Genomic DNA, 21146 nt, shown 5'->3' with positions numbered 1-21146 from the left:
TGTTTAATCAGCTTTTTAATGCTCAATTTTATGTGAACATTTTTTTGTTTGTTTGTTTTTGGGCCACACCCGGCAGTGCTCAGGGGTTATTCCTGGCTCCAGGCTCAGAAATTGCTCCTGGCAGGCACGGGGGACCATATGGGACGCCGGGATTTGAACCGATGACCTCCTGCATGAAAGGCAAATGCCTTACCTCCATGCTATCTCTCCGGCCCTTATGTGAACATTTTTAACTACAGAAGATTAACTTTTTTTTTTTTTTTTTTTTTTTTTTTTTTTTTTTGGTTTTTGGGTCACACCCGGCAGTGCTCAGGGGTTATTCCTGGCTCCAGGCTCAGAAATTGCCCCTGGCAGGCACAGGGGACCATATGGGACGCTGGGATTCGAACTGATGACCTCTTGCATGAAAGGCAAACGCCTTACCTCCATGCTATCTCTCCAGCCCCAGAAGATTAACTTTTTTTTAACTATATAGAAGTCAGTCAGTACAGGTTGGAGACTGTTTGGAATAATTAAAAAGCCCTCTCACTAATCAAAATGGAGTCACTGAAAGTCTTAGCCAAAGTGCTTACAAGCTGCATGTGGCCTTCTTTGCCCTTGGACCCAAAGAAATAGAAATAGCCTAGAGCTAGGGAGTCACTAGGCTCCAAGATGTCCTTGTAAAGACAGGGGTCAAAAGGCCCAAGCAGAGATTAGATTTTGTATTTTGTTGCTCAAAGATAATGTGATTCTCTTGACTGATGATAATCTTATTAACCTTGGAAAATCAAGATGTTCCCGTGGAAAGTTATGGCCATTCCTACTGCGCCTCGCCCCTACTCTGTTTGTTTTGCATTGTCTATAAAAGGTCTATATTTTCCTTTATTAAATGGACTCCTGATCAGAACCCTTCGTCTCGAGTCTCATTATTTCCCAGTCCCTCTTCTATTTCAGGCCGGATTCTTCTTCGAGAACTGCGAATTACTGACATGGTCCCCAGCTTTACCCACTGGTCGGGGTCCCTGGAAGACCACAAGTACAGGAGCCAGAGAAGTAATACAGCAGGCAGGATGCTTGCCTGGCACGTGGCCAAACCTAGGTTGATTACTCCTGATGGAGTAATCTCTGAACACTGAGCCAGAAATAAACCTTGAACACCACTATTGTGACCCAAACAGAAATCAATGCAGAAAACAATCATGTAAAACAAGATATGGTGAATTTTCTGAGGGAAAAAAAAATTAGAACAAGTTTTTTTTTTTTTCTTTAGGGTGTCTCAAATTAGATTCATTTTGCTCACAGATGGGTGAGCTAAGACAAGATGAAGTGTTTGGGAGTCCCGTCTGTTCCACAATGAATAATCTTTACAGAAAGATTTTCTAGGGCCAGAGCTAGAAAACGCATACAGTGGGCCCGGAGAGATAGCACAGCGGCGTTTGCCTTGCAAGCAGCCGATCCAGGACCAAAGGTGGTTGGTTCGAATCCCGGTGTCCCATATGGTCCCCCATGCCTGCCAGGAGCTATTTCTGAGCAGACAGCCAGGAGTAACCCCTGAGCACCGCCGGGTGTGGCCCAAAAACCAAAAAAAAAAAAAAAAAAAAAAAAACGCATACAGCGTTTGCGTTTGCCTTACACACGGCCAACACAGGATGGATCCCGGTTCGGTTCCCAGCATCCCAAATGGTGAACTGAGCCTGCCAGGAGCGATTTCTGAGTGCAGAGCCAGGGGTAACCCCTGAGCACTGCCAAGTGTGACTCAAAAAAATAAAAAATAAAAATAAAAGATTTTCTAAATCTAAAGAGTCCTTTAATCAAAAACCATCTAAATTCTTTTTTTTTTTTTTTTTTTTTTTTTTTTTTTTTTTGGTTTTTGGCCCACACCTGATGGTGCTCAGGGGTTACTCCTGGCTGTCTGCTCAGAAATAGCTCCTGGCAGGCACGGGGGACCATGTGAGACACCGGGATTCGAACCAACCACCTTAGGTCCTGGATCGGCTGCTTGCAAGGCAAACACCACTGTGCTATATCTCCGGGCCCCTAAATTCTTAATGGTATTTAAAATATGTCTTATGATCAATCCCTTTTTCTCAAAGTCAGTGTTTGATTGAGAGCTGCTTTAATGCATACTTGACATTTCCCCTTACTAGGAAAAAACTCTACCAGACTTTTAACTATTTTTCTACCCACAGCTGATAATAATTGCAATTCACAAAATATGCTCTTGATTATCCAAATGTTAACTCATTGCTTCTTGATATTGTTCCCACTCAAATATCCAGTGGTCATCACCAGTACTGATTTGTAATATCATGTTATTTTTATTTTTATTTTTATATATATATATATATATATATATATTTTTTTTTTTTTTTGGTTTTTGGGTCACACCTGGCAGTGCTCAGGGGTTATTCCTGGCTCCAGGCTCAGAAATTGCTCCTGGCAGGCACAGGGGACCATATGGGGCGCCGGGATTCGAACCGATGACCTCCTGCATGAAAGGCAAACGCCTTACCTCCATGCTATCTCTCCGGCCCCATTTTTTTATATTTTTATTCATTTATTTATTGGATTTTGGGTCACACCTGGCAGTGCTCAGGGGTTACTTCTGGCTCTAGGCTCAGAAATCGCTCCTGGGAGGCTCGGGGGACTATATGGATTGCCTGGATTCGAACCACCATCCTTCTGCAGGTAAAGCAAACACCCTGCCTCTATGCTATCTCTCTGGCTCCAATAATGTCATGTTTTTTATGCTATCAACTGTCCTTACTTTAACTCAGATTCTTGGCCCACAATCTGGATTATGGCTGTGATGAACTCACCTCTCGGCCATAATTCACTCCCTCTTATCCAAACATCCACCAGATGACTTTTTCTAAAGTGCAGCTTGAATCATGTCTCTCTCCTTGATGACCCTCATGGTCCTAATGAGCCCTAAATCCAAACTCCTTAACTCAGCTGTCTAGACCCTAGAGTCTAGTCATACCTCCTCTACCACAGCCCAGCTCCCTCTCCCTACCACCTATTGACAGCCCTCAAGAGTGTCTGACTTATGAACAAGGGTCATGAAGTCCTACCTGACTCGCTCAATGCTGTGTCTTCTCCATCCCAAGTCCATTAACAAAACCCTGCCCCTCCCAAGACTCTCCAGAAACCCCTCATCCCACTGAAGCTCTCCAACTATTGCTTTGCTCAGTGGATGCCCCCCTAGCCTTGAGCATGCACTCCCTGTGTGGCTTCAAGCATTCTGGTGTGTGTTTGTGTTCAATTCCAAGGGTCTTGGTCTTGTGCTCTTTGTACCCCAGTGAGCACCCATGGCAGTGATCAGCTAGCACAGCTCCACCACTTCTGCATTCCTCCAGGCTTCTGGAGAGCTCAGGAGTCTTCTCCACTGTGGCTTTTTTTTTTACTTTATTTATTTATTAATTTATTGATTGGTTGTTGGGCCATACCCAGCGGTGCCCACGGGTCACTCCTGGCTCTGCACGAAGAAATTTGCCCTGGAAGACTGGGGGACTACATGGGATGCCGGGAATCGAACTGTGTTCCCCCACCACCACCAGGTCCGCTGCATGCAAGTCGAATGTCCCACCACTGTCCACTGTGGTTTTGAATGGTCTCCAGCTTTCTCTAAGTGCTCAAGCGACTTCATTTACAAGTGGGTGAAGTTATGTGTATACAGAAACGCAAGGAAAGAAAAACCTAACTAGAAGAGCAAGGAGGGAACTAATGCATGTGGAAGAGCACATGCTAAGCTCCTGGGAGGTGCTGAATTCCATCCCAGGGCCCCACCACTACCACTATGCCAGAGCTGCTGGATGTGGCCCTCAAGCTCCACCAGGCTCCCACACATTGCAATCCTGGGGCTCCCAAGCACAACCAGAGCTAACTGATTTTTTGTATTGATTATAAATTTCTAAAGCATCTAAATGTTTGGGTTTTTTATGCCTTGCAAGGAAGGCAGCCTTTTCCCTAATGGCTCCTGATACAGTAATTTCTCTTCCTGAATGCACTCAGTAATTTTTCTCTTTTTGCATACAATTGATCTTCCTTGTGCACGTTTTCATTGGAAGTCATCTGAATCCATCCTTATGGGGCATCTAGGGAATTAATCGTTTTTCTTAAAGACTTGGTGGCAGAATCATTTATAATACTCTGAATTTTGCTCCCTACTTGATCTCCTATACTGGTTTCCACTCACTAAGTGCTACAATGAAATGAATTGAGATTTACTAATGGCTTCAAAACTATGTCCTCGGGCCAGAGCAGTGGCGCAAGTGGTAAAGCATCTGTCTTGCATGAACTAGCCTAGCCTACGCTAGTCCCCCAAGCCAAGAGCGATTCTTTTTTTTTTTCTTTCACTCTTTTTCATTTATTTATTAACATAAACTGCAAAGTTTGAGCCAACAACTTTTGATGGCTTATAGACTATCCCGTACTTACTCCCTATGAGATATACATAATACCAAGAACAAAATTTCCAATTAATATTCACAATGAGTCTATGAAGGGTGGAGGCTCATTAGTAGATCTCTTGTGCTCCTGTCACTGTTCAGGAGCCAGAATGCCTGCCCAGGGATACCCCAGGTAAAACCTGAGAGAGAGAATGGTACCTAGACAACAGGGTAGGAAAAAATTGTATGGAAAATACAGCAAATTTAGTAGAACAAGCTCTACTATTTATCGCATAACAAGGCACACCTAACATTTGTACATAAAATTGAAACTTATGGGCATATGCCACCCTCAGCAATCTTAATTTACGCCATCCTTAGCAATCCTGCTTTCTTATATGGTTCATAAGAACATGAGACCAAAAAAGAAGAGGCTGTGGGCCTCCATCTTGGCCATAGCAGAGCAGTTGCAGCCCTCCACTTAGGCTCCCTGAAGGGACTTTTACACCAGGACAGTTCTGTGATCACACTGAGAACCCTGTGAAGTTCTACAAAGTTCTCAAAGCAGGGGCTGCCTAAGAAGGTTCCCAATATGGGGGGGTCCTGGGTTCAGTCTCTGATATTACATGCTGCCATATGCTGCAGTGGAAGACATTTCCAAAAACAAAGTGACTCTTGAGCACCAAGAAAATCTTTTGGGGCCACACCTAGTGGTGGTCAGGGTGTTCCCCTGGTCTGTAAGTAGGAATTACTCCTGATGGTCTTGAGAGACCTTGAGATGCTTGGAGTAGAACACCGGTCAACCATGTACAGGACAATTGCCCTATCTCTATGCTACCTTTCCAGCAAAAGAAATTGTTTTTAACAGAACAAAATAAAACAGAACATGATTAATCTTAAGATATATACTTCAGGGGCTGGAGTGGTGATGATAGGGGTAAGGCATCTGCTTTGACCATGCTAGCCTAGGACAGACCACAGTTTAATCCCCTGGCATCCCATATGGTCTCCCAAGCAAGGAGTGATTTCTGAGCACAAATCTAGATGGAACCACTGAGAAACACTGGTTGTGGCGAGAAAAATATATATCTTCAAAATGCTAAAAATGCTACAGACTTGGGCTGGAGAAATAGCATGGAGGTAAGGCATTTGTCTTGCAATACAGAAGTATGGTGGTTCAGGGCCCGGAGAGATAGCACAGCGGTGCTTGCCTTGCAAGCAGCCGATCTAGGACCTAAGGTGGTTGGTTCGAATCCCGGTGTCCCATATGGTTCCCCGTGCCTGCCAGGAGCTATTTCTGAGCAGACAGCCAGGAGTAACCCCTGAGCACCGCCGGGTGTGACCCAAAAACCAAAAAAAAAAAAAAAAAAAAGAAGGATGGTGGTTCAAATCCCAGCATCCCATATGGTCTCCCAAGCCTGCCAGGAGCGATCTCTGATTGCAGAGCCAGGAGTAACCCCTGAGTGTCATTGGTGTGACCCAAAAACCGGGGAAAATTGCTACAGACTTTTCACAGGTTAATGGAATAAAAGACCTCTCCAAAACTAAAGAGTTACAACAGGAGGGACTAGAGAGATAGTACAGGACGTAAGGTGCTGACTCCAAAGTGAATCCTGGGCACCAAATACGGTTTCCGAGCATTGCCAGGAGTTGTAAGGTAGCACAGACCCATAAATAACTTCTGAGCAGCAGTGGATGTGACCTCACTCTTCAACACCCCAGTTATAGGAAAAGGGCATTTAGGGCCTGGATCCAGAGCACAGTGTGTTGGGCCCTTGCCTAGGATGCAGCCAACTTGAGTTTGATATCTGGCATACAATATGGTTGGTGTCTAAGCACTGCAAGAATTCCTGAGCAATGCTTCTTTTGACAAAAAATGAATTAAATTAAATGCTCTTCAGGACATTTCTATTTCCATACATATAGTATTAAGAAAAGTGAACCCAGGTCAGCCTCAGTTTAATCTCCAGCATCCTATATGGTCTGCTGACCACTGAAAGAATTCCTGAGCAATGCTGCTTTGACAAAAATTTAATTAAGTCAAATACTTTCCAGGCCATAACATAGTATTAAGAAGGGTAAATAATCTCACATGGGTCAACCCATTTGAGTCTCCAGCATCCCAAGTGGTCTCCTAAACACTTCCAACACTGATCTCTGATTGCAGAGCCAGGTATAATTCCAGAGAACCACTATGCATGGCCTGAAAAGGAAAAAGAAAAAAATGTGCTTTCCTTAGTAAAACATGAGTCTGAGTATTATTTTGGGGTCTATGGTGGTGCTGAAGAAACCTTGGGCCGGTCTTGCTGAATCATATGCAGCCCAATATTGAAGTAGCATCAGCCATATGAAAAACAAGTCTTATATACTATCTTTACCCAGTTTGTTTTTTGTAAAAATAAACCATGCTAATCACATGTAATATTTTTTGATGTCAGAGATGATGTGTGGTCACAAAGATACAAAGCAGGTACCTCATCAATGACTTAAATGTTCTGCACCAAGCTTGAGTTAGTTTTTTGTTTTGGGGCCATATTTGGTAGCACTAGATTTCATTCCAGTCCTTGGGGACCATGTAGTGCTAAGAATTGAATCTTACAATTAACACTCATGACAAGAAAGCACTGAGATCTATCTCCCTGATCCCTGAAGGCTAGGGTTTTTAAGCTAATTTTTTGCCTTTTGTTCATTGTGTTAATGTAGTTTTGATGATGGTAATTGCATACATAGGTAAGATGTTCACATATTTCGATCTGTGGTGTTTACTGTGTGAGATGGTCACATATCAAGGTGATGTGCTTATATACTTAACACAAGGTGTGCATTCTCTTAGCTTCACTCATTACAGTGCGTATGGTGGCTAGTGACCTCAGTGAAATTCACGCAAATTATGATTGGCATTCTTACAATCACTGCAGTACTTGTACATGCTTGCCAGAGGTCACGTACTGATCAAGACACTTGCGTATCTGTTATATAGTGGTGATGCTTCATAGAGCTATAATGCCCGCTGCTGGTGCTCATGAAAATAGTTACACTAATTTAATCGCTGGGTCTTAAAAACAGCAAGACTCAAAACATTTTAAAAACATTCAGAAGTGGTAATAATACAGTAAGCACCTGCCTTAAATGCAGCAAGCTCTTGGTTTCTGGCACCCCATCATGTCCCTTTAACACTGCAAGAGTAATCCAGAACACACAACCAGGAGTAACCCCTAAGCAGTGCTGATTTAGCCCCAAACACGTCCCACAATTCAAAATATAAAAACAAGAGAAATGGGGGCCGGAGAGTTAGCCCGGAGGTAGGGCGTTTGCCTTGCTTCCAGAAGGACAGTGGTTCTCTTTTTTTTTTTTTTAGGAGTTGGAAAGGCTTTTATTAAGTGAAAGGGAATATAACAAAATCAAGTTTATGAGCCCAATTCACTTCCTGGAACTGATTTAGTAGACAGTACTGCTGCTTTCTTATCAGCCCTCTGGAGGGTGAGTTCCTTCTTTTTTCTTCCCAGGGTTAATTAACCCCTCTGGACTGTAGACCCAGTGATGGCCATTGTTGTTAAAAGAATGTGCCTGGAGGGCCCGGAGAGATAGCACAGCTGCGTTTGCCTTGCAAGCAGCCGATCCAGGACCAAAGGTGGTTGGTTCGAATCCCGGTGTCCCATATGGTCCCCCGTGCCTGCCAGGAGCTATTTCTGAGCAGACAGCCAGGAGTAACCCCTGAGCACCGCCGGGTGTGGCCCAAAAACCAAAAAAAAAACAAAAACAAAAACAAAAAAAAGAATGTGCCTGGAGAAAACCAGACACTCTTCTTGGGTCAAAAGGTTAGAAAACAAGTAGTCTCCTGCAATTCTTAAATACCCTCTTCCTGAGGAACCCCACTAGAATGAAGCACTTAAAACAAGACAACTGAACTGAAAGTGGCTCATTAAAAAAAAATTTTTTTTTTAAGAGTGATTTCTGAGCACATAGCCAGGTGCAACCCCTGAGCATCACCAGGTGTGGCCCAAAACAAACAAACAAACAAAAAAAAGGAAAGCATCTTCTTTGTTTGATTTTGGTTTGGGGCCAAACTTGGTTGGTAGTGCTTAGTTGTAACTCCTGGCTCTGCACTCAGAAAGTACTCCTGGCAGACTCGAGGCACTGTATGGAATGTCAGGGATCAAACCTGAGTCAACTGCCTGTAAGTCAAATGCCCTACCTGCTGTGCTATCATTCCAGAGTCTAAGCCATCATTTTTTTTATATTTACGATAAATACCATGGATACAAGGTTGTTCATAAAACAGGTTTTTATTTTGTTTTTCTTGGGGGGGTTACTCCTGGCTATGTGCTCAGAAATTGCTCCTGGCTTGGGGGACCATATGGGGTGCTGGGAGATTGAACCGCAGTCCGTCCTAGGCTAGCGCACGTAAGGCACTTACTGCTTGCGCCACTGCTCTGGCCCCCATAATACAGTTTTTATTCACAGATAAAGTTGTTCATGATTTGAAATTTTCCTATACATGGATGTACATGGAATCTATTATGCTGAGTGAAATAAGTCAGAGAGAGAGAGAAAAACGCAGAATGGTCTCACTCATCTATGGGTTTTAAGAAAAATGAAAGACACCCTTGTAATAATAATTTTCAGACACAAAAGAGAAAAGAGCTGGAAGTTCCAGCTCACCTCAGGAAGCTCACCACAAAGAGTGATGAGTTTAGTTAGAGAAATAACTACATTTTGAACTGTCCTAATATTGAGAATGTATGAGGGAAATGTAGAGCCTGTTTAGGGTACAGGCGGGGGTTGGGGGAGGAGGAGGGAGATTTGGGACTTGGGTGATGGGAATGTTGCACTGGTGATGGGTGGTGTTCCTTTTATGACTGAAACCCAAACACAATCATGTATGTAATCAAGGTGTTTAAATAAAAAAAAATTAAAAAAAAAAAGTTGTTCATGATTGAGTTACAGTCATACAATGTATAACAACCTTCACCAGTGCCTAAGGCGTCGTTTTAATGGACTGGAACAGCGTTAGCTGTTCTCTCCATCTCTGCAGGGAAAAGCAGGGTTTCCTTTTATCTTTTCAAGATGAGGCTTTCTGCAGTCCTGAGCTCCTTCCTCACATCTGCATTCTCCATCACCAATCTCTTTCCTCCAACAGCTCCTTCTGCTCCATCTTACCAAATCTACTCTCACCTCCAGCCCTGAAAACAACACTCCTCCTCTTACTTTCTTAGGCCAAGGGACATTGCTCACTTCTTTATGAATGTGTGATGAATAGTTTCAATGATTGATTATGTGCTTGCTGTCTTCCTGGCTTCATGCTACACACTGGAAATGGCAGGTCAATCGGTGATCACCCCCAGCATGACTTCCATGGTCGAGTCAGTCCAGGTCAGGCCACTGAAAATGCTCAGACAAAGCTGATGGTCCAAATTGTCACTATGTGCCATAAATATTACTGTGAAAGATTTGTAATTCACTTTGACCACAATAAAAATTTAAAAAAATTATCATCTCATCCCCAAACACTGGAGCTCAACTATTTTTGTTTTACTTTGGGGGTCACTCTTGGCAATGTTCAGGGCTTACTCCAGGCTCTGCACTCAGGATTTACCCTGAGCTGTACTCAGGGGATCATATGAGGTGTCAGGCAAGCACCCTACCCGCTGTGCTCCTAGAGGCTCAGTTCAATCCTCCCCTGCTCAGGGGAACCACTCTCAGCGAAGCTGAAGGCCAGGCAGTGTCTGAACCATCTCCCCAGCCTCCATGTCAGTGAGCCTAATAGCTCCCACTTGGGAAATACCCTCCCTTTCAGAGACCGTCAAGCCCCAGGTCTCACCCAGAGGCTGTCAAGGCAATAGGAATGGGTTGTCCCCTGAACAACTGCCTCAGGAAAATGAGACCAAAGCTTTCTTCCTCCACACCTATTCTGTGTTCACTGGTCTCAACGCACACATCTGGGTGTCAGCTGGTCCCTGGGGGAACAGTGTCCTCTCGAATAAGATTGTGAGGTCCTCTAGGGTTTCCCTGGCTACTATAGGTGCTCTCCATCCATAATTGGTGTGTGTGAACCCCCTCTTGGGTGTCCCTCAAAATAGAAGCCTGTTGGGTTCTTACTCAAAGGTTTTACGTTCAGAGACATAGAAGAATTGAGATCATGATGGGTTGAACCAAATCCAGATTGTTATCCCTAGCCCTCAGGGTTGTGAGTCAGCGGGATAGATTGAGGTGGACCTGAGAATCTGCGTTTCTTAATGTGTCTGTAAGGATCTAATGGCCTAGACACAGCACCAGGTCATGGTGCTCTCCTTTGCGTCTCCATCTCTGCTCTCTCCCTCCTTAATCCCCCTTAGTTCTTTCCTGTTGCTTCTTCCTTCTCTCTTTGAGTTTCTTTCTGTCTGCCAGAGCAGGGGGCCCTATGCCAGTTTCTGGGGAAACCAGGTCTAGTCCCAGCTCTGGGACTTCTCTCTCTTCAGACCCCTAGACTAGCTCCCCCAGTAGAAAGACCATGGTTCCCTGGGGGCAGGTCCGGGGCTAAATGGTCTGGAGGAAAGAAAGGTGCGCGCAGTGACACATCCCAAACATCTTTGCAGCTTGGTTGCTCACATTCTGACTCTTCTTTCCAAATCTGAGCTTGTCCCTCCATGACTGGTTGGAGACAGGATTAGGGCCTTATTTGGGAGGGGAGGGGATTGGACCACAATGACAGCGGCGCTCAGGGATTACTCCTGCTCTGCGCTCAGAAATCACACCTGGCAGGCACGGGAGGACCATATGGGATGCTGGTATTCGAACCATCATCCAACCTGATTCTGCTGTATGCAAGGCAAATGCCCTATCACTGTACTATCTCTCTGGCCCCCTTTCTTCTTTCTTAATCAAATTTTCTATTGAATCACCATAAGATACACAAAGCTGATGATTCGTTTCAGTTAAACAGTTTCAACATCTGTGTCTTCACCAGTGCACATTTTCTGCCCACTTTGCCCAAACATCTCTCTGTCTCTCTCCTCTCTCTTTCTCTCTCTCTCCTCTCACTCTCCCTCTTTTCTCTCCCTCTTCTCTCATTGTGGTTTGCTATATTGCTACTGAAGGAGAATCATGTATATCATGATATCATGTTGCCTCCTTTCAGCGCCCAGTTTGGGGTGCTTTCTTTTGTGTGTGTGTGTGTGTGTGTGTGTGTGTGTGTGTGTGTGTGTGTGTGTGTGTGTGTGTGTTTTGGGTCATACCCGGCAGTGCTCAGGGGTTACTCCTGGCTCCATGCTCAGAAATTGCTCCTGGTAGGCACAGGGGACCATATGGGACGCCGGAATTCGAACTGATGACCTACCTTCTGCATGAAAGGCAAACGTCTTACCTCCATGCTATCTCTCTGGCCCCTTGGGATGTTTTCTAGCATAGGAGGAGGGCATGATGGGTGCTGGGTAGTGAAGGACAGGGAGATGGAGGGGGTCGGGTAGGCCCTGGAACAGTCCAGACTGCAGGACTGGCACCTGACCCTGTGGGCCCAGGCCCTGGGTCCCGCATGGGCAGCAGGGGGAGCCAGAGGGAAGGCCCAGGCCCGGCGGTCAGCCAGGTGTCGGGTAGGTGGACAGTGGCCCGGGGGCGTGGACACCCCAGAACCCGCCCAGGCTCCCTTAAGGAGCGGCCCTCAAGGGCGGGAGGGCGGAGGGAGAGAACCCCAAAGCTGCCCGCCCGGACCCGACGCCGAACAGCCAGCTCTCAGCCCTTGGCGCTATGCGGGGCCCCAGCGTGACTCTATGGCTCCTCCTGGCTCTGCGCTCGGGTGAGGCGCTGCGGAAGCAGGAACGGGGAGGGGAGGGGGGTGTCTGGGGAATCTCTCCCACACGCACCCCGTACCGACTCCTGAGAGCGGGGAAGAGTGTGGTCATCGCGTCTCGGGGAGTGGGGACAGGCGGGGAAGAGAACGGGGATGCCCGGGATGCCCAGAGGGCTTCTTGGAGGAGGCAAGTTCTGAGAAAGCAGAGCGCGAGGTGCTGCGGGGCAGAGTTGGCCAGGCCTGGGAGGAGGAGGGCTTCGTGGGCCGGGGGTGGCCAGAGTGGGCAGAGGTTTTGGAGGGTTGGGGCCAAGGGAGGTTTGCCAGACTGGAGGAACAGGGCAGGGGCACAACTCTGGAGGGCTTCCTGCAGGCGGCAGGGAGAGAGGAGGGAGGGATGCACCGGGACAGAACGTCCCTAAAACTTGGGGGACAGGACTGGGCTTATGTGCTTCCCCGCTGGGTATAAAGCTGGGTACAGGCTGGGTCAGCTCCAGCTGCGCTTTCCTGGGGCCTGCCTGGAGTGGGGAGAGGCAGAGAGTGGGGATGAACCAGGAACCCAGGCCCTGGGGAAGGAGGAGGGACAGCTCAGGGGGCTCGGCAGGATCAGAGAGAGATGGGGGGGGGGTCCCAGGACCTTGAACATCCCCTGCCCTGGGCGCCTGGTGAAGGTGCCTGCGCAGACGACCACTCACTGCCCAATGTCCCCATCAAATTCTGTGTTTCAAACTACACAAAGTGTGAGCTTTCCCAGGGACTTTCTCAAATGACAAAACAGGTTCCCTGGGGCCTGTCAACTAAGCGACCCAAAGCTCCCAGCTAGGAGAGGGGGTTCACTTGCTGTGGTCAGGCCTTCCTAGTCAGACTCGAAGGGGGTCTAAAGCCCCCACACCCAATTTCCCCTGCTGTCGGGGTGCAGGAGTGAGAGGTTCTGAACCTCTTGATGCACCCTGGAGGCTGAAAACTCGGGCTAAAGCTTGCCCAGTCACAGGTCGTGGGTCTCCAAGCCAGCACCCCACACCTCAGGGCCCCCCGGAGCCACGCGGCTGCCTAGAAGACCCTTCCTCGCCCAGCACAGGGACTGGCTTGGCCCCAGGGACTCTGCAGGGACAGGGCCCTGCCTGGTCTAGGCCAGCTTTGTGCCTGTGGGGAATAATGGGAGCTGGTGGGGATCGGCCAGCCGGCGACGCTAACCATCTGCTAGTGGCTGAGGGCATCTGGGCACGGCCCTCACTGACCCCTACTCCCAGTGCTCGGTGGGATGCAGGTGCGATGGTGCACCACCTCAGACCCTGAGCAGCAGAAATGCAGCGACATGAGCCAGGCCTTCCAGAGGGCCGGCCTCCAGCCCCCCCTCCTCTGCGTGCAAGGTGCCTCCGCTGACCACTGCGTCCAGCTCATCGCGGTGAGTCCTCCCCTCTCTCCCCAAGGCTCTGACTCAGGACGGAGCACACAAAGGCCCCATTCACGGGGGAAGATCTTGGTCCCCACACTGGGTGATAGTATATCCTGCTTGGCCAACCACAAGGCCCACTTGTTTGCTTCCAAGCCTGGCACAGGGAGGGCAGAGCCCTCCGACGCCCTGGCAGGTCAGCGGGCGTCTGTGGGGCTGCCTTTTCCTCCCACTGGGCCCTGTTGGAGTGAAGAGGCTGCCCCATCCAAGGAATCCTCTGACAGAGAGATCCAATGGGATCCCAAGCTGGTTTTTCCATCTGCCATGGAATTCTCTAGACTAGAATGAGGTTCTGGGGAATTCGGCTGTGTGTGTGTGGGGGGGGGGGGGCGCGTGTGCGTGTGCGTGTGTGTGTGTGTGTGTGTGTGTGTGTGTGTGTCACTAGGGTGGCCCTGCTGGCCATGAACAGTGTCATATCAACTGCCTGAATCTAAACAATACAGCCAGTTGTCTGAATATCACGGGAGGGATCGCCCAGGGGATCGCCTGAGCACTCCTTGGGAAACACAAACTCTCCAAAAGAAAAACAACACAAGGTTTGTTGTCCTTGGAGAGCTGACACTGAGGGTCTGACTGATGGGGGTGCCCCAGACCTGCAGGGGAAAGGCAGCAAGGCTGGCAGTGGCAGATGTAGCATTGTGTGACCTTAGGTCAACAGGCACCCCACCACTCCTTAGGCAGCTCTGCCCAGCTGACGCTCTTGCCCCAGCAGGATGAGGAAGCCGACGCCATCACACTGGACGGAGGCGCCATCTATGAGGCTGGCAAAGAGCATGGCCTGAAGCCTGTGGTGGGCGAAGTCTATGATCAAGGTGAGGGAGGGGATGCGCGTGTGGCCCCGAGCCCAGAGTCTGTTCTTATCCTATCATAACACATACTCACATATACACTCACACGTAAACACATTTATGCACAATTATATTCTCATACACCCATTCACACACTCATACATAAATTCTCTACACCCACATATAAACACACATATATGTACTTTCACACTCGGGTACATTCACACATATACCCGCATTCACTCACACATATGCTCACACACAAGTACTCATATGCACCCACATATTCATATGCATACTCACCTGCACACAGCTTTCCTGGAGGGCACGCCTTCTCTCTCAAGCACCTCTCCCCTCTTCCTTCTAGAAGTGGGCACCTCCTATTATGCTGTGGCTGTGGTTAGGCGCGGCTCCAACCTGACCATCGGCACCTTGAAGGGCGTCAAGTCGTGCCACACGGGACTCAACCGCACAGTGGGCTGGAACGTGCCTGTGGGCTACCTGGTGGAGAGCGGCCGCCTCTCCGTCATGGGCTGCGATGTGCTCAGAGGTGAGGCTGTGGCCAGGGCTCCTCCTGCCCTACCCATCCCACCTAGGACCCTCCTCGGGACCTTCCTCAGCACCTTATGCCCCCACTACTGGCCAGCGTGGTGCACCCCCACTTAAGATGCAGGCAGAGGGTTCCTCTAGGCCCTTAAACTTGCTCATTGTCCGCTGCTAGATTGGGTGCAGGGCCCAGCTGAGTCCAGAGGCCAAAAGACCCAGGGAAGTGGACATCACAGTGTCCAAAAATGTATCTTTACCTGCAAAGCTCCTGACTTGGGCTGGAGAAAGGCCAGAGGGTTGTGCCCATGCTCGGCCTACAGGTGGTCTGGGTCTCATTCTGGCATCACATGGTCCCAGGATCACGGAACCAAGCATAGCTCCCAAGCACCACCTAGGTATGGCCCCGAATCAAAAGATTCAAAGCTCCCAACTCACACCCAGCAAGTTCAGCAGAAGCTGGTCAGGGAGCTGCTGATGGTTCATGGGAGCTGGACACAGACTGTTTGGCCTGTGGTGCTTTCCTGGGTGAATGGGAGTGAGCGGTGGCAGGTTGGGCTACTCCTGAGAACAGAACACGCAGGGCCTATATGATAGTGCAGTAGTAGGCACTTGCTCATGGCCAACCCAGGTTTGGTCCCCTGAGCCCACCAGGTACGAGTCCTGAGTGCAGAGCCAAGAATAAGCCCTGAGCACCACTAGAAGTGGCCCATGAGAGAGGGGGAAGGGAGAGTGAGAGAAACACTCTAAGGAAGCTGGCTAAGAGCACGGGCCTCTGTTCCTGGCCACACGCTGACCTTGAGCTGTGGCTGCTCTCTTAAGTGGGCATAGCTGTGGGGGGGGGGCTGCCCACACATAGTGCCCACACACAGAGACAATGCATAGACACATGCATGGTCTCGGCCCGCAAAATGCCTCAAACCTCTGTCAGCCCACACACAGGACATGGGACCTTTATGCTCAGACAGTGGCCAGCTATGGGGGTGTCTCTCATTTGACACTTTTTTTTTCGGTTTTGGGGTCACACCCTGCAGCGCTCAGGGGTCTCTTCTGGATCTATGCTCAGAAATGGCTCCTGGTAGGCTCGGGGGACCATATGGGATGCTGAGATTCGAACCACCGTCCTTCTGCATGCAAGGCAAATGCCTTACCTCCATGCTATCTCTCCAGCCCCTCATTTGACACTTTTTAGGGGAGATTCTTGGGGCCACATCCAGAGATACTCAGGACTGAGTCCTGGCTCTGAGCTCAGGGATCACTCCTGGCAGAGCTCAAAGAACCACATAGGATGCCAAGGATTGAACCCAGCTTGATTGTATGCAGGGCAAGCCCTACCTCTGTGCTATCTCTCCAGCTGCTCACTTGGGATTCATGCAATATCCTGAGAGGATGCGAAAGCTAAGCAAGAAAGAAATCTTGTAGGCCAGAAACTGTGCCCCAGGAAGATCACAGCTGAGCACTGATTAGGTCCAAACACTGCCAGCTTTACTGCATTGCAGCCCAGGTTCTGCTGTCTCCAAGCACTACAGGGCGTGCTATTTGGAAGGGGGGAAAAAGAAGTGAGCTCCCCAAAAAAGCTAGTTCAGTCCATGACGAGTGAGATGTGTTTGGCGTCAGGGGTCAAAAAGTTCTGAGGGTGCCTTGGGCACAGGATAAATATTTTCCAGGACAGGGATGTGGAGTCTCAGGGTTGGTAGGGCTCAAGATCCAGTCCCGCCTCCTCTAATAGGCCTCATCCCCTCTGTGTCCCTCATCTCTGTCCTCACCCTCCTCTGTGTTCGACACTCCTCAGGGTTCCAACACACTCAGAGCTGACTCCAGGCTCTGTGCTATCTCTCTGCCCCACACAAAACATTTTGACATAATGAAGTTTCGTTCTGAACCCCTTTCTGCTTTGGGGCCCCAATCAGAAGTCAGGCAATCAACTCATCAGTTGTCATTTGCTCCGGGGAAGCCTGGCTGGTGTGGTGGGGGACGCTGGCTACTGAGCCCCTGGGGTGCTGTGTGGAACTAACTGTTCTCTTCTTTACAGCTGTTAGTGAGTATTTCGGGGGCAGCTGCGTCCCAGGAGCAAAAGAGACCAGCTACTCCGAGTCGCTCTGTCGCCAGTGCAGGGGCAACTTAGCAGGAGAGGGTGTGTGTGAGAAGAGCCCCCTGGAGCGATACTATGACTACAGCGGAGCCTTCCGGTGAGAGGGCTGAGGGCAGCCGGGGAGACCTTGAGACCACAGCTCTGGGAAAACACCTGGGAGGGTGGAAGGGGGAACCACACCCTCTGCGTCTGTCAAAGAGCTCTTTATAGTCCCAGTGCTCTGCTGGGTGGAAAAACATCTCACAGAAGTCAGCCTGGTTGTGCCACAATATTAACTTCAACTGTTTAGAGGGGTGGAGGAGCACCCCCTCCATGTCTCAGCAGGGCTTGACCCCAAAGCTGGTCTAATTCTGCCCTGATCAGACAGGCTTATCCTGAAGCATTCAAAAGATTTTTAGGATACTTTTTTTTTGTTTTGGTTTTGATTTTTGGGTCACACGTAGCAGCACTCAGGGGTTACTCCTGGCTCTGGGCTCAGAAATAGCCCCTGGCAGGCACAGGAGACCATATGGGATGCCAGGATTCGAACCATATAGGATGTTGGGATTCGATCATCCCATCATTGGTCCTGGATCAGCTGCGTGCAAGGCAAACGCCCTACCGCTGTGCTATCTCTTCGGCTTTTTAGGATTTTTAAGTCAGTCTGGGATGGACAAGATTGTACAGTGGAGAGAGCGCTTATCTTGCACTCAGCCAACCTGAGTCTGATTTCTGGCATCCCATATTGTCCCCCAGCACTGCTAAAATTGATCCTTGAGAGCAGAGTCAGGAGTATGTCCTGAGCAGATGGGGCCTAAAACCAAAACATAAAACCAAAAGGTAGTTTCTAACAGTAGATGGTGCTTGACCCCTTTTCCACATGGAAGTGTGAGCAGGGGCTACAAGGGAAGCTTCCAGGCACCCCTATCCCTGGAACTCAGAACTGGGCACAGAGTGGCATGCTGGAAGGTTTCTGTGCTCTACAGCTCCAGGCTATGATCTGAGTAAATAGGACCCTCTGTCCTTCAAGCCAAAGACACTGCCCAGACCCCCTCTCCTGGGGCTGCCCCTCCCAGTCCCAGCCTGCCTGCTGCTGGCTGTGGGCACCTGGGCTGCCCTTTGGCTCCAGGCAGAGGCAGAGATGGGACATGAAGGAATGGTTGCCCCTCTCAGGATCCTGTACTGGCTCAGAGCTCTGAACCTGGTCACCTTCATACAGCTCTGGGTGAATCAGGCCCCCCCTTACCCTATCTGTAGGCTATGAAGATCCCCCCCTTCCCCATGCGGAGCTGCTTCTTGGTGCTCTGTGGGGCATCAGGTTCACAAAACTGCACAACCTGCAAATTCCCCCAGGCCTCAGGAGGAAGTGAGGGACCTAGGCTTGAGAGGTGCTCACTGCGTTCTCTGTTCCACAGGTGCCTGGCAGAAGGGGCAGGGGACGTGGCCTTCGTGAAACACAGCACGGTGCTGGAGAACACAGACGGTAATAGAGACAGTGACTCGGGGTCCAGGGCTCTCCCTGAAAGGTTGCCCCCCCAAATTATACTACAGCTCTGCTTCTAAGTCTGTGGTTGACCTGGGACAAATCCTTCATTCAAGGAAGGAAGGAAGGAAGGAAGGAAGGAAGGAAGGAAGGAAAGGAGGGAGGGAGGGAAAGGAGGGAGGGAAGGAAGGAAAGGAGGGAGGAAGGAAGGAAGGAAGGAAGGAAGGAAGGAAGGAAGGAAGGAAGGAAGGAAGGAAGGAAGGAAGGAAGGAAAGGAGGGAGGGAGGGAAAGGAGGGAGGGAAGGAAGGAAAGGAGGGAGGAAGGAAGGAAGGAAAGGAGGGAGGGAGGGAAAGGAGGGAGGGAAGGAAGGAAAGGAGGGAGGAAGGAAGGAAGGAAAGGAGGGAGGGAGGGAGGGAAAGGAGGGAGGGAAGGAAGGAAGGAAAGGAGGGAAGGAAGGAAGGAAGGAAGGAAGGAAGGAAGGAAGGAAGGAAGGAAAGGAGGGAAGGAAGGAAGGAAGGGAGGAAGGAAGGAAGGAAGGAAGGAAGGAAGGAAGGAAGGAAGGAAGGAAGGAAGGAAGGAAGGAAGGAAGGAAGGAAGGAAGGAAGGAAGGAAGGAAAGGAGGGAGGGAGGGAAGGAGGGAGGCAGGGAGGGAGGGAGGGAGGGAGGAAATAGAGGGCTCGAAGGATCTGACTCATGTATCACATGCTGGAGCCCCCAGTGATATCCCCAGCACCATCAGGTCACACGAGCACCCTGGGAATGGCAAGAAAATGAATAAAAGTGTAAACTGCTCCTCGTAGTGGGGAACCAAGGGGTAGGAGTGGGTCCTGCTCTTTGTGCATGAGGTATGGTTCTATTTTCACTAACAGCTGGGTTTGGGGCTGTTCTGTCCTCTCTCTGCACCACCCCTCCTTGTCCTTTATCCCAGGATGGGGGTCATAGTAAAGAAGAGTCGATTTTAAGGTTGTCCCTTAATACCATGGTCATTAAGTGTTTTTAGCACTAGCAAGTATGATCCAAAATGCCCCCAGTGATTCTGCCTGCATACCAAATTCATATACTTGCCATATTGGGATCCTCATTCTTGCTGTTCACCTGTTTCTTCTGAACCTGAGGAAGGTTCATTTGCTTACATTATACCCTGCACCCCTTGGAATGTATGTCCTAAGGACAAGGAAATGCAGACTTAGTCATGAAGCACAGCGCAGTCAGCAACTTTAGGGTGTGGAGTAATAGACTATTTCACTCTGCCCTGTAGTGATTAAGTTACTCTGTAGTAATGTTCTGCTGCTGTTACTACAGTCTACATTCCGGACTCACTAGTCGGTCTCCTCACCTTTGTAGTAAGTTTCAGGCCCAAGTCCTAATTCTTGATCCTACATAACATTTCATTATTAGAACTCTTTGTTTTCTTTAACTGGCCTCAGTTTTCCCCCTTTTTGTTTTTGTTTTATATGATATTAACATTTGGGGGGATTTGGGGGGGGTTTTGTTTGTTTTTGTTTTTGGGTCACATCCGGCATCTATCAAGGCTCTATGCTCAGAATCGCTCCTGGCAGGCTCAGGGGACCATATGGGATTGCGGGATTCAAACCATCATCCTTCTGCATGCAAGGCCTTACCTCTATGCTATCTCTCTAACCCAGATATTGACATTTTTGGAGAATCATGCCAGTTCTTTTGTAGTATGCTCCCATTTGGATTTGTCTGAGAATAATTGTTTTTTTATTAGAAGTTTAACAGGAAAAGTTGGTCTTACTAAATTACAGATCTGTGAGTTTTACCAAAGCATACAGTTACTATAGAACCACTGCGCCAATCCAGAGCAAGGTGCTCGGGACATGGTGCAGCAGTAGGGCATTTCCCATGAATGTGTGAGACCCTGTTTCCATCCTAGATATCACTGACAAAATAAAACAGCAATCAAAATAGCAAGGTGACAGACACTTTACCTCAAAAGTTTTCTTAGGCCCTTTCTTGCCTATTCCCCTCCACCATCAGACTTTTGTCTTTAACATCAGACTTTAACATCAGTGGTGGTGGTCAGGGGTATGTGCTCTCTGCTTCCTGGCTCTGTACTCAGGAGTGGCTCCTGACTCTTGTGGTGGTGAGGACCTAATCAGGGTCACTCGCAGCTGCCACCACCGTATACAGGTAAAGTGCCTATACTTCCTGTCCTACCTGTCCAGCTGTCTTCATGTCTGTTCCAGAATGTCTGATTGTTGTCTTTTTTAAAAGTCTTTAACTTAGGGACCTGAGAGATAGCACAGTGGTAGGGCGTTTGCCATGCACACAGCCAATCCAGGACGGACGGTGGTTTGAATCCCAGCATCCCATAGAGCCAGGAGTAACCCCTGAGTGCTGCCTGGTGTGACCCAAAAACAAAAAAACAAACAAACAAACAAACAAAAAGTCTTTAGCTTAGGGCCAAAGAAATAACTCAGTAAACTGAGTACATGCTTTGAGTGCAGGAAATCTGGGTTTGATCCCCGGTACTATCTGGGTTCTCTGAGCAAGGTTAGATGTGGACCTAACACAAAACAAAAATGAAGTGGGGGATTGGTTTCACACCCAGCAGTGTTCAGGGGTTACTTCTGGTTCTGCACTCAGAAATTACCCCTGGCAGGCTTGAGGAGATTATATGAGATGCTGGAGGATCAAACATGGCAAACCCA

General features: G+C 48.8%; 1 protein-coding gene across 1 annotated transcript in view; it reads left to right on the top strand.

Moving 5' to 3' along the window:
- The first annotated feature begins 12092 nt into the window (after positions 1-12092).
- The window catches only part of MELTF (melanotransferrin), a 29325-nt gene continuing 20271 nt past the window's right edge, over positions 12093-21146 (top strand). Inside the window, exons 1-6 of the mRNA XM_049775621.1 lie at positions 12093-12141; positions 13383-13537; positions 14298-14397; positions 14741-14923; positions 16949-17105; positions 18403-18470. Coding sequence (XP_049631578.1) covers positions 12093-12141; positions 13383-13537; positions 14298-14397; positions 14741-14923; positions 16949-17105; positions 18403-18470 — 712 coding nt within the window. The remainder of the gene's footprint in view (positions 12142-13382; positions 13538-14297; positions 14398-14740; positions 14924-16948; positions 17106-18402; positions 18471-21146) is intronic.

Source organism: Suncus etruscus, chromosome 6 (assembly GCF_024139225.1).
Source record: "Suncus etruscus isolate mSunEtr1 chromosome 6, mSunEtr1.pri.cur, whole genome shotgun sequence".
In the NCBI taxonomy this organism is placed as follows: domain Eukaryota; kingdom Metazoa; phylum Chordata; class Mammalia; order Eulipotyphla; family Soricidae; genus Suncus; species Suncus etruscus.
Note: the sequence above shows the minus strand (reverse complement) of the source record. Positions and strands in the feature narration are given on the sequence as shown.